A 14,596-nucleotide genomic window follows, 5' to 3' on the forward strand; every position below is an offset into this window, starting at 1 on the left:
TTGACAACAGTTCTCAGGCTCCTAGCCTTTCTGGTTGGGACTACTGGGGAGGCAGTCTCCTCTTCCATCTGTTCCTTCTTCACTACCTCAGCAATTGGAGGAAAACTTTGAGGAGCAAGAGGCCAGAGCAGACAAGGAGGCTGCTGTGCTGTAAACTAGTATTTCCTCATCTTTCCCAGATAAGGTTGTTGTGCCTCCTCCACCTTCTGTGGCCAATGACTTTAAACAGTTTCAGGAGCTAATGAAATGTGATGCGGGCTCACTGCAAATCCTCCTAGAGGAGGTCCTAGAATCGCAGCACAAATGATTGGACATTTTGCATGTGACACCTTCTACTTGAGTGGCTTTGTCCCTTTATGAGGCCCTCCTGGATTCTGCCAAGACCATCTGGCAAACCCTGCTAACGGTACCACCCACGTGCAAATGTGTCATTAAGAATTAGTATGTTCCAGCCAAGAACTGTGAAATTTTATTTTCACATCCTTCTCCTAACTCCCTGGTTGTTAAAGCAGTAAATTAATGTGGCAGATAGCACCACATTTAATCTACCCAGTATGATAAGGACAAAAAACGCCTTGACTTTTTTGGCCATAAAAGTTACTCCTCAGCGACCCTTCAGTTTAGGATTGCAAATTACCATACTCTTATGATGAAATACAATCACACTACTCCAAGTTCACCAGGTATTTTGAATGCCTTCTGGCAGAACATTGCAAACAGATCCAGGCCATAATAGCCAAAGGTTAGTTTCTGGCTAAAACATCATTACAGGCCTCAATACACTGCAGTGCATTCCATCTCCATGGCAATCATCATGCATTGGGCATCCTGGCTCCAGGATCTCTAGGGAGCACCAAAATACTGTCCAGAATCTCCCCTTTTCTGAAACTCTTTGCTGATACCACCGATGAAACATTGCACACATTGAAGGACTCCAGGCCTGCTTTGCAATAGTTTGGGATTTTTATGCCTGTAATTAAACAAAGATATAGTAGATCCCAGATGGCTCAGAGACCCCCACCCTGTCCAGTTTTCTGGTTTCCAGAGACTTACTGAGCTGCCTAAAAAGAAGAAAACAAGGTTTCAAAGGGAGACCACCCACTATATCCTCTTTGACTACTCAACAATAATAATCAAAATATCAGTTTTGATGGTTTGGTCAAGGGTCTGGAACAACCCTGCTTCTTGGTTCTCCAGCTGCACCATTTTACCTGCCTCTCTCCCTTTGGGGACTTTTTTCCTACTTTCAATCTTCATGGGAGAAGATTACGTCCAAGTAATGGATGTTGGAGTAATCTGATTTTATAACCTCTATTTTACCTCCGTTCCCTGCCCCTCTTCAGTGACCCCTCTCAGTTCTGAAATTTAGCCCAGAAAAAGGACACTATCACAAGAACTACATATAATTGTCTATATTTTATTTATTGAGGAGGAGAAAAAAACCTAATCTGGAAATTTACAGGTTTAATGAAGGAACAGAGAAAGCATAAACTAGAAAAAAAATTCTGAAAGGAAAAAAAAGAATAACCTTTACAAGAAAAAATTGAATAACCCCTATTAGAAAAAAAAGTAGAAATAAAATAATGTATTAACTTGAAATGTATGATCACACCAATTAACCTTCTATCTTCACGATGGTGGCTGACTATAGTGATAATTATGCCTGGTGGGTGTTTAGTTGTCTTATGGTAACTACTTTCTAGTTTAACGGTTACAGTTCAAGACTAAATCTGAGAGTTTTGAATTTAATGCTAACAGCATCTAGTCATCACTTTTTCTTCTACAAACTACTCTGTGCACGCACACACAGTCTTGTGAAGTAATTACTTGTATTTTCTTTTCAGGAATATCATAGAATACAAAGGCAGCTGGGGAGTATCTCATACTCATGTTCCAACAGAATCTAGACCAGGACATGTGGCACTGATAGCTGGATTTTATGAAGATGTCAGTGCAGTTGCTAAAGGTATGCAAGCCCCACGTTCCAACAAATTTGACATCATCCTCCAAATAAGATCTGTTGGTGGTATAGTAAGGTTCAAAACTGGTTACTAAATGTCTACATAATAGACTGAAAAACATGAGTTCATTTTTGAAGAATTTTCCACTATTAATATTTGTGAAAATAGGATTTGTATATTTTTATTCCTGCTTTAGGGTTAATTATTGTACTAGAGAGCTCTTTAAAGAATTAAAATTCAAATATAAAGACAGAAGTAATATGCGATCAGCCTGTAACTAAGAATGATTTGGCTTTTCCAGTATGAGAGGAAAGCATAGATGTCATTTCTGAGACCTAGCTTTTGGGAGTGCTAACTGAGCTCCTCAGTTAGGGATAATTTAGTGGATTCATCACTACTGTACCACTCATCACTGCTCTACAGCCAAAATGCTTCTGAAATAAATATAGTCAAACTTTACTAATTCTGGGTCACTGAGAACGAAAATGATGCTTAAAATTGTTGATTGGCTCTAGTTTTCAAGATATGCTATTGGGTCAGTATATACGACCCTTGACTTGGGAATGGCGGAGGATAGGTGAGTTATAAAGGGAAGGGATCTCAATTTAAACCAGAAATGACTAAAATACATCTTTGACTGGATCTATGAATAAATCTATGACTGGGTTTGGACAGTACTTGCTTTTTAGGCAAAACAATGAATGATGCAATCTGAAGCTGGTATTGCGTCATACATGATATGAATTGCATCATGTTATTCCTAGAAGTCATGGATGATGCAATCATAACGAAGCTGACATCACTCTGCTGAACAAATTGCCCTATATCAGCTCTAGAAATCATACAGTGTCGTGCTCTCTTATTTGTCAGTGTTTGATTTTGCAAAGGGACACATTTCTGTTTAGCCAAAGTGAGCAGAGATGCCTCGTACTTGTGTGAACAGTGCAGATAACTTCTGCTATGTTTGTGGTGAAGTGACTTTTGCATCACAAAAGCGCAGTATAACCACTATGGTTAAGAAAGCCTATCACCTTTATTTTGGCTGCAAAATTGGAGATCAGGACAAGAGGTGGGTCCCACACATATGCTGCAACACTTGTGCAACAAATCTTCACCAGTGGTTGAACAGGAATAGGAAATCTATGCCTTTTGCAGTGCCAATGATTTGGAGAGAGCCAACAGATCATACCAGCAATTGTTACTTCTGCATGGTGCCTCCAGTTGGGAAAGGTGTGTCAAAGAAGAAAAAGTGGACTGTGCATTATCCAAACATTCCATCAGCTATACGCCCAGTACCCCACGGAGAAGGACTGCCGGTTCCTGATGCACCAGAATCATTCTCACTTGAGTCAGACGAGGAAGAGGAAGAGGATGAAACTTCTGGTCCTGAACCATCAATGTCACAGGACCCACATTTTCTCCCATCCTCCTCCTCTGAACCACACCTCATAACACAAGGTGAACTGAATGACCTTGTCAGGGATTTGGAACTACCCAAGAGTAAGGCAGAGCTGTTGGGCTCCAGACTACAGCAGTGGAATCTCCTGGCAGGTGATGTTAGGGTTTCCATGTTCCGTGACCGTCAAAAGGATCTTGTCCCATTCTTCTTCATGGAAGGTGATCTTGTAGCCTGCCACAACATCGATGGTGTGATGGCAGCCCTCAACATCGTTCACGATCCAGATGAGTGGAGACTGTTCATTGATTCATCGAAGACGAGTCTTAAAGCTGTTTTACTGCATAATGGCAATGTTTTGCCATCAATTCCAGTTGGTCATGCAGTCCATATGAAGGAAACCTATGACAACATGAAACAACTTTTGAGGTGCATAAACTATGACCAACATCAGTGGCAGCTTTGTGGCGATTTGAAGGTTGTTGCTCTCTTGCTTGGTCTGCAGACTGGATACACAAAGTACTGCTGTTTTCTCTGCAAATGGGATAGTCGTGCAAGAGATTCCCACTACATCAAGAAAGATTGGCCACTCCGACAGTCATTGGAGCCTGGGAGGAAAAGTGTTCAGCATCCACCACTTGTTGAATCAAGGAAGATTTTGTTACCACCCTTACACATCAAGCTGGGTCTGATGAAGAACTTTGTCAAGGCCATTGACAAAACACAAGCAGCTTTCAAGTACCTCCGTGGAAAATTTCCAAGGTTAAGTGAAGCTAAGATAAAGGAAGGTGTCTTTGTTGGTCCTCAGATTCGTGAACTTCTTCGAGATGATGCATTTGACCATGCACTGCGTGGCAAGGAAAAGACGGCATGGAAAGCCTTCCAGTTAGTGGCAATACATTTTCTCGGAAACAACAAGGCAGACAACTACAGGTTGTTGGTGGAAAACCTCCTCAAGGCATACAAAAGCCTTGGTTGCAACATGTCACTAAAGATACATTTTTTGCACTCTCATCTAGATTTTTTTCCACTGAACTGCCGTGCAGTGAGCGACGAGCACGGCGAGCGATTTCACCAGGACATTGCAACAATGGAGAATCGCTATCAGGGCAAATGGAGCCCATCAATGCTTGCAGACTATTGCTGGACAGTGACAAGAGATGCTCCATTTAATGAATACAAGAGACAAGCCAAGAAGCACCGAGTAGACACTGAATAGGACTAAACTATGTACAGAATAGTTTTTTGCCTTTTGTTTCATAATAAATTTTATTTATATAACCCTTTTGCTGATTTTTAAAGTGTTACATAAACAGGACAGGTGAAATATTATCATGTAAAGCAACCATAAACACACGAAAAGACCTAGGTTTACAATTTATGATTAAAACTCTACTATCTACACAATATACATAGACATAAAATGTAAAAACTTAAATATCTTAGAAACAGTAGCCAATCAGTTGTTTTAATTGTCATATTTGAATTCAGCACATCAAAATACATAATAAATAGCACATTTTATCTCTGAAGCAAACGACTTCTCAAAAATTGTAGACCAGTGTAATCTATTCCCCACAAAGTGGCTCCTTCTAGATTCAATGGTGACGTGCCTCAGGGAGGGATTTACTCACTAGAAATCTAGAGATTGGGGCCAGAGGTCAAGGGACAGGAACTTAGAATACGGGAGGCCGTTGGCCCTCAAGGAGAGCCAGATGGCAAATCTATTATAAAGCCTGATCTTTTAAAAATGATTGTTTATTTATTCATTTGAACCTCTGCCTAAATAAAATTAGTTGATGGTCTTAGTCCTGATCCTAATGAATAGGTGTCCTTATTCACAACTGGCCAAGCTTGGATGCAGTCTCAGCAGAGAGGCCAAGAATTGAATGGACATGGTGAATAAACTAGTCCATACAGATCAGGGTTGAGGTACATTGGCAGGATAGCATGGGTTAAGCATGAGCTGCCTCTGACTGCTTTACATGTACTGAGGGCTAAATTACATGTACTGAGGGCTTCAGACTTCAAGGCTATCAGTCTAGCTCTTTTGACAAGAGCTGTGTTTTGTTTTTTTTACTTTATAAAAATAAGAGCTGAGGGTATGGGCAGGGGAAATCCCAATTATGGCTCCCCAGATTGGTGAAGATGAGATATGTCAAAAAGACAAATAATATTTAGTTTCCAGTGTCAGAGGGGCACAAACTGTTTCATTCTTTAATTCTTCTCTGTGTCCCTTTGATTGTGTCAAAGACATTTATAGAAGCTAGAAAGAAGTAAGACGACTATTAAGTTTTGAGTGCTGGCAGTGTTTTTTCAATACTGTTCAAAACAGAGTCTTGTAATCCATCCCCATTGGGCCGACGTGGGAGTTATCCTCAAAGTATATATTGCAGAGCTTTCACTTTGTACTTCCATAGTTATGTAGATAGATCAGTACACAGCTGTGCAAATCAACCTCATTCATATAACTATAAAACAACAAGATTATGTGTTTTATTTATTTATTCTTTTAAATTTATTAGAAGACATTAATTTAACTAACAAGCATCCAGCCAGTGCGCTACGTGCCCTGACAATTTTTAAAATTAATCTCCAATCATTAACTCCTATAACAAATAGATTGCTTGTTCCATTAAAGGTGAATGAAATTACGCATACCCTCTTAGTGCTGTAACAGGAGGTAATCCCCCTCCCTTCTTCCTAAATTCCCCCTCTCTTTAAATTCCTGGGCAACAAATAGTTTTCCAGTCATGCTGTAAGGTTCATCAGATATTCACGTTATTCTCCAGTCCTATAGGTAGTATTTGAACTCTAAACTTAGTGGAAGCTTTGTACTACACATGGAGAAGCCCAAACTTTCAATCACTTATAATTCTTTTATTAGTACAGGTATTAGCCTGGAGGTTACTCTTCCATGGGTACTAATAAAGTTCAAACACTTCTGAATTATGCATGCACAAAATAAAGTCTTTAAATTATCTTACTTTGGAAAAAAATGAGTAATTTTGTTTGTCATCCTTGCTTAATGGAAAAAAGAGTGGTCGGTTGTTGTTTAGACTTACTAAAACCATTGACACAAGAGACCAACTATGAAGCCAAAAAAGGTTTTTTTCACCCAGATTTATGAGCATAAGCAAATGGGGTTACAGTGGAAGTCAAATGTAATCTTAACTCTAGCATTTACTATTAAATATTATAATAAAGACTTAAAAATGTTCCCTATTTTCTAGTACTATTCATCTTTAGACAATGGGCCAGATCAGGCTCTCTCTTACACCTGAACAACCCCTTTAACATTGTTTGTTTTGACAGGATGGAAGGAGAACCCAGTGGAATTTGATTCAGTTTTCAATGAAAGTAAATATACTTGGAGCTGGGGAAGTCCAGATATTTTACCTATGTTTGCTAAAGGTAAGCTTAAATGGGGTGTATCTTATTAGCTGATAAACACTACACTGGTAGTTATGATGTGGTTTAAAAGTTTTTTTTAAAAAAAAGTAGATTAGTCAGATAGGTATTTGCAGTATTTACCAGTAGTTAGCATTTCTGTAGGGCTTTGTTTGTATTATTATAAATTACATTTTACATACAAATTATAAAAACGAAACCTTACAGAAATACTACATAGAGGAGTAGGATAAGTCCTGGTCTTGTACAATAGGTAAATCAAATTCTCCAGTGATGGCTTACGGTGGTTGTGACTTTATTAACACAGTGAATGCTAACACGTCTTTTCTAGCATGAAGCCTGTTAATTTGGGAGTGGGGTGGAAATATTCCTCATCACAGACCAGAAAAGAAAACAAGCTTTAAATAGAGCATATCTTCTCACTACTATTTATGGACTATTCTGATGCTTTCCTAATTTTACCTACCTAATAGTGCAATTTAGCCCCACGCGCAGTTTCTTAGGTCCAGGGTGTGTGATATAAAAATTGCATATACTGTTGCAATTCTGAAACTTCTGTAATTTAAAAATTACTGTTAAATTTGACATAGCTATGACTTTCATTAAGAAACTGAGATTAACAATCGTTTTCCTCATTTTGTTGTTCCTGTGCCTGTTGTACATATTAAATGGAGATGGGATTTACTAGACGTTTTCTCACTCCTATTTTAGATCAGTAAAATATAAGTGGGAATACAGTATATGAAAATGCAAACATGGAGTTTTGTGATGCTGTCCTTGAGCTCAGGATTAGATTACTAGTGCTGATCTCTCAGTCCCTGGGTTGGTAAAGGCTGGGAGTACACTGGAAGCAGTGTGCTTGGTCCTACATATTGTTTGCATTTCACTCAAGTGACATGTCAGCCAATTAAGGGACTTCTAAAGGAAATTCCATCCGGTCTTCTTCAGAAGGATGGTGGCTATGCTCTGGGGATTTAGAGTAGGGAATATAAACAGGGGATTGAGAGGGAATGACAAATTGGGGATCCTAGAGATTGTGAAAAGGATGTGGCGGAACCCCCCGAACCCCTAAGAAGAATGTACATTCTACTGTTGTAGCTAAATTTGAAATCCATGAACCAGAATAATATGGTAAACTCCAGTGTTGCCTCCTCCTAGATAATTTTAGAATTGAGAGAATTGTTTTAAATATATTTCACGATGACAATAATTGTACTTTGCCTGAACCCCATTATTTTCAGTGATTGGATTAAGAAAGAATAATTTGGTTTCCCACCCCCCTCCTTTTTTCCACTTCTGCGTTAATCTGAAAAACAGTTTTATGATTAGCTGCAAAATAATCTCTTCTGGGGAATCTGTCTTTCCCAGGACCTCTGCTTGAAGCTTGGGTTTGGGGGGGGATGGGAAGAGAATGTGGCATCCAGCCCATTGGCAGATTGTTTACATTTTTGCAGCCATGTGTTCTTGGGAAAGGATTTGTGGAATTCAGTTTTAGTGTACTGTGCTATCTTTCACTGGATTTGTTTGAGAAAGAAGGTAAATGGTATTTACCATATCACTTGAGAAACTTGTGGTACAATCTCACACTGAAGTCATTAAGGAGCATATACAACTCTGGGAAATGGATTGGAATAAGTAGTTTCTAAGAAGGAGTTAATTCACCTTTATATATTAGTGGAGGTATTTATTTTCCCAAAGTAAATGCTTACTATAAATGTTTGTTTTATATGCTAACAATATAAAATATCAAACTATGGTCCTTTATACCACTTGACAGCTTTATAGCTAAGTAGTCAGAATACTCGCATGAAAAGCCTGCTGCCTAATAATCATCAATGAGTTAGATTATAGTTTCCATAATTGAATTAGTTATCCTTGACTTTTCAAACATTTGTATGATCATCCAAATTTCAATGTAACTTCTACACAATGGTTGTCTATTCCAGTCTAAGCTAACCAGGGGGAAAATACTAGCTAGCATGGCTCTATCTGCAACAATGCTTAAATATAGTTTGCCAGGACATTTCCTTGTCTTGTCAGAAAAGTGCATTACAGTAAAGGATTTATTGTATATTTCAGTAGAGAAATCTAAAATGTAGTAGATTCTTTGTCCCCAACTAAAATAATAGTTTTTAATTGTTGTTTTTCTTAAATACCAAAATACTGATCCTTAGAAATCTGAATTTCTGAAAGATTTTTTGACCCAGGTGATTTAGTCTTTTATTTTCCATTGGTCACTGAAATGCCTATAGCAATTCCGTACTTTAATGTACAATATATTTTAAGATACAGTTAAAGCAGAATTAAAATCTCTCTTTCTCTTTCTTTAATGCATGCATTTAGTCTTGGAATTTAACACTATTTTTTCAGAGAATAATAAGTTTTTACAATATTTTAGTGTCAAATATATATTAATTTTTGCCAAGGAAAGATTTTAAAAATGGTCCTCTTTATATTTGGCCTTGAAACTAGCTAAACCACCACAGTCCCCATGAGCCCCAAACTTCAAGTTCACCCATTTTCAGTACATATCAGTCACAGACCACTTTTCAAATTTTGGACTTAAATAGAAAAACAGGTGTTTTTTTTCCCTCCTAGTCCATCATTACTACTTTATGCCAAGAAAACGCAACTGCTCAGATCCATCAGATACTTCTGTTAGCTGATGCTACTCTCCTCTGCTGCCCAGGCTCCCTTGACTCACATTCCATCACAGACAGCCTGTGTTCCTAAGTGCCTTTTGCCTTCATCCTATCTGTGCCTCCTCCCTACCAGTTCCTGACTCCTGGGCACATGCTAAAGTCTCTGACATAGATGTCCTATTAGAGCGGTGTTTCCGCTGGTGAACCATGGGGAATTCATCAGACAGAGAACTGCCGCAGTAACAGAGCTAGGAGCTCTACTTTTCAGGTGACATAATGTTATATTTGGTTTTGTCCATGCTTAGGTAGGTCTGCAATAATATGTGAACAACTCATTGGAGCCTTGATGGAGACTAGATGAGGCTAAGAATTCTAATGCTGCTAACTATAATAACTATGGTTGTGGGGTTCTGAGATACAGACAGGCTGCATGTGGGGCATCCTCAGCAAACACTACTGTTCAAAAGTTCCAAGTTGCATCACTGACACGAAATCCATGAAAGCAAGCATCTCAAAGGAGCACACTTACTATGTGAATAACTGCTGTTTTTTTCTTGAAGGGTCCTACCCTTTGCCGGTTCACATATAGCGTGCCTGGCATACTGTTTTAACAGCAGGTGATGCCTAATGAATCTGCTATTAATGACTATCAGAACTAGATACACATCTCTCAGCTTGAAGACTGACATGCATCACCCCCTAAGATGCTGACCTTGCATACCCCTTCTGCACTCTTTGACTAGGACTCTGCTCACCACCATGAGGATGCAATCTGTTGGTGAGAAGACACATCAGACATGGAAATCTGATGTGGGAGGAACTGATACCTGACTGGGTAGTTTCTGGGGCTCCCAGTCTGTCTAGTTAGTGGAAAGAGCAGCAACAGCTCATGGTTGGAAGAAGTGTTCTAGCTGAGCTTCCCCTGTTTTTCTCATCTCTTCTAAAGGAAGTTCTTTTCCCCAAATCCCTGCCACCTCCTCCCTCTGGCAGAATAGAGGGAAAAGGAGGCTTTCCCTCTCCTGTCGGTTCTGTCTCCAAAGATAGATACAGTACTTAATACATAGTAGATATTTTTCATAGTCTCTCTTTTGAAGTGTCATAATAGAATCTAAAATGCAGTGAAGTGTTTCAAAATTTTCTATGGAAGGAGCCATTGCACCCACTGTTTTATTTGTTTTTACATTAATACAAATTCTTCATCCGGGTAAAAATTAGGGTGGGGAGTGTTAGGAGTGTACCCCTAATCAGCCCATACACTGCACATACTTAATTTTGGTTTCCTGGTGCTGGCACTTCTCAGGGACAGGAACTTGTTTCAGATTGATCCCCAATTTCTTTCCCTTGCTGTATCCCATCACCAGAAGATGGTACAACAATGCATCATCACATAATATCAACAAGGATGGTTGCAACAGCTACCAAGGCTGGTGAGCTTTGCCTCCTTTTTTGGTATACTTTATCCATTCAGTTCAACTCCATTGACAGTAATAAACAGATTTTAAAAAGTGCCTTGGAGGACTCTACTCACTATTCTGACAGCAACTCAGCAAACTATGTGTTCTGGATTTTTAAATAAACCCCATTGCAAAACAGAGATGACACATGAAGGGCTACAGCTTTCAGGTTCCTGTCCTAAAATCCTTTTTTAATGGTATTGAAGTTTGTGTAACACTTCAGCTAGGCTTTGGTATAATCCAGGTAAATGCTAGCTCTTGAACTTTGTATGTTAGTTCACCCACAAGTCTGGAAATTGCACTATACAAATCAGTTGGATTCTATGTTGCTATGAACTGACAGAAGAACATTTCCCCATTGGAAGTTTATGCAGAAATAATAGAAATAGCCTTGCTTAGAGCCCTGTGACTTCAACAGCTCAGCCAGACTGCAGAATTTCTATAAGTTCCACCTGATTTCAGATCTCATCAGGACTTCAAAAATTCAGTACTTTGATGTGTTTTCTCTTTTCTCTGTTTCACAAGATAGCATGGTATAGTCTTTAATGTGTACAAAATGAGATTGTCTTGTCCAGATACTATATTTTTCCACATCAGTGCCTGTTTGAGAATTTTCAGAAAAATGCATTCATTTTAAGTGATGCCTGCCTTTTTTATGCATCAGACCTAATTTTTAAAGATAAAGACTTTGAAGATTGTGCAGGTCCCAATCCATTCCCAAATTATCCTTGCATATTACAGTAGTGGGATTGCCCTACTGATTGGAAGTAACTAATCTGCATCCTTCCTTGAGCTTTCTTTACCCATTTTTTTGCTGTTTAAAACTGAGTGTTATAATTTCTTTTATTAAAGTCTCGATGATATGGCATTGTCTCACTTGGTTTCACATTAGGTTTAATATCTGGAAGTTAGAAGTCTTTGTGTATCAAAGCTAGAGGTAAAGATGTTTTATATTTGATTTTTGCATCTTTAATCACCAATTCCAGAATAGTGATCTGCACTTTGACCTCTTGACCAGCATCTTGCAACATCTGAGGTAAAATGGCATTTTAGTGGCCTTTGGGTATATCTTCTCTTAATCTTTTCTTAATTTCCAGTTATTAATCTGTGTCAGAGTGATAGAAGCAGTACAGTAGAATCTCTTTGATCTGAAAATCTAAATTCAAATACGACGCCAAGCATTTATTACTTATGTGAAAAAGTCGTCGTCTTAGGAGCTGTCTAGATAGGGGTGCAGAGGAAAGTTAACCCAAATTAACTAAAGGTGTGAATTAGAAGTGGATTAATTAAGCTGCATTAAACCCCTGTGTGTACATTCTCTCATTCAGAAGTAAAATGTCCTTAATTCTGTTTAGTTCAATTCACTTCCAAAGTGAATTAGTCTCCTGGAGTTGGGAATCATATCCCCATCTCCATGTATAGGCATACTGTTTAGTGCATGGCAGGCTAGTGTGGGGTAGATTTATACCCCAGCTTGCCATGAACTAAATGTTCATGTAGACAAGCCCTTTTCCAAACTCTTGTTTTTCTAATAAATTCTATATTGCCCATTTCATTTTGATAAAATTGGATTGTATTTCACTCAATTTTTGCTTTTCCAAACATTATTTCCTTCCAGGAACTGAAGGAACTTCAGGCATAAGGACATCTCTGATGTTGGTACTATTGATACACTGGCTGATAAGAGAATAGTTATACAACTCAAGAAACAATAGAATATAAAATGAGGAGTGAATTAAGATTATTCAAGAGGCATTTTCTTCTTTCTAATCTCTTTTCTTGTCTTTTTATGGGTTTATCGATATTTTTCTCCCTCACGTCCTGTATTTTAACATGCAATCTATATTTTTTTATTAAGGAAAAAAAAGTTAAATTTTCTTGCTTCCACCCAATATTGCATCTGTATTGTTTTTGCAGGTGCCAGTGGGGATCACGTTTATACGTACTGTTACACTGCAGAAAAGGAAGACTTTGGAGCACAAGATGCAACTAAACTAGACACTTGGGTTTTTGACCATGTTAAGGTGAATAAATATTTCTCTGTTTTATATCACTTATGCATTATAGACACAGGTTGCAACTGGGCAATAGAAGAAAATACCGTTGTCAGGTTTAAGACTGCTCCTTGCAGTAAACTTTCTAGTGCTTTTTCTAAAGCCAGTTTTTAAAAATTGTGTTTCCTACTGCATATCTACAGAATATCTTTTGCAATCACATATGACACACAACCTTAAACTACTAAAAATGCAGGAGTGATTCCAGTTGATCATTCAAATATTCAACACATTTTACAAGATAACGAGGTATCTGCCTATTTCACGGTGGGTGGATTAATTTATTTCCATTGTTCACATCACTTTCCTGAATACTTAACAGATGGGTATTTCAATGTAAATTCATTGATTGTTGGTTAAGGTTATATTAATCACTTAATGCCTTTTCCATTCTCCTTAATTGGAAGAATTTTTACTTTTTTCTGATCACCAGCTGATTTAATTTTTAAAAAAGAAAAGCGTATTACAAATCTACAGTATTCTGGCTCTCAAATGAAAACACTGATAGGAAAAATCAATGAAGTAATTATCAAAGTTTCAATTAGAAATTCATTAATTTAGAAAAACTTGAGAAACTTTAATAGAGCTATGATGCTTGAAATTTTACATTCTATATTAAACAGGCATATACACCCTTTCAACAAAATCCACATAGTTATGACTTATGAGAAGTTCTGTTACTAATCCATTTGATAACATTATATATTTTGTTAATATATGCAACTAATGTATTAATAAATAATTCAGAAGGTGAACCTGAATTTAAAATTCTAACCCACTTTTTTGCAAAACTGTGAAACGTTAACTGTTGCCTATCTTTGTTGTAACACACCTATGTGTAACCCTGCATTGATTTCGGACTGTGCAATGTCATGTAATGTACACACAAAGCTAGATGGAGTGCGCACCCCAGAACGTATAAAATAAGCCTTCCTTCCTGTTCCTGTTACACTTCATTAGTACCACACTCAACACACTTTCCCTTCTCTTACATATGAATGCATGTGAAAATTTAAATCTGGAAAATTAACACTTCTTCAAAACTGTATGGCTCCTCTTCTCTACCCTGTTCCATATTATTAGATTGATTGAATGTCAATGTGGTGACTGCCAAGTTGCAGAAATGAGTGTCCAGTAAATTGTCGGTAACTGTTTTTCATTATAAATCAGTATTTGCTGGTATGTCTTTTTTTTTTTCTTCCCCCCCCCCCCTCCCCCCCATCAGACTTTCTCTGAGATTTTTGAAATTTCATGGGAACTCAGCTAACGAAAGAGAAAACCACAGATCTATATTTCCTTCTTTTCAGATGGCATTCTGGCTAATTAGGCCTCGAAAGGATTTGCCTTGAAACATGATGAAGTTTTTAATTTCAGGAATTTGAAACTTAAACTTGCCTTTTACTTGATATTTTTTTTAAGTCGCAAAAGCAGGCTTACTCTTTCCTATGTTCAAATATAGCACTCGTAGTGCGGCTGTGGTTTGGAAATCCTTGCAAGAGTTCTGATCCTGCAATCAAATATCTGCAGGTGGACCCCTGCAAGAATTTGTTTGCAGAAAGCAGGCAAACTGAGCATTCCATCACTTACAGTGTCCCTACTCAATATCTATTATTGTTTGTTTCATGTTTTAAATACCCAATGACTTCAATTATAGTTTTCTTGAATTAGGACTTAGGAG

General features: G+C 37.9%; 1 protein-coding gene across 1 annotated transcript in view; it reads left to right on the plus strand.

Annotated features, from left to right (window-relative positions):
• Positions 1 to 14,596, plus strand: part of PIGN (phosphatidylinositol glycan anchor biosynthesis class N) — a 173,020-nt gene that overhangs the window by 31,885 nt on the left and 126,539 nt on the right. The window contains exons 4-6 of the mRNA XM_065398121.1: positions 1,845 to 1,966; positions 6,673 to 6,771; positions 12,782 to 12,888. Coding sequence (XP_065254193.1) covers positions 1,845 to 1,966; positions 6,673 to 6,771; positions 12,782 to 12,888 — 328 coding nt within the window. The remainder of the gene's footprint in view (positions 1 to 1,844; positions 1,967 to 6,672; positions 6,772 to 12,781; positions 12,889 to 14,596) is intronic.

The sequence above is a fragment of the Emys orbicularis genome, chromosome 2 (genome assembly GCF_028017835.1).
Source record: "Emys orbicularis isolate rEmyOrb1 chromosome 2, rEmyOrb1.hap1, whole genome shotgun sequence".
NCBI lineage: Eukaryota > Metazoa > Chordata > Testudines > Emydidae > Emys > Emys orbicularis.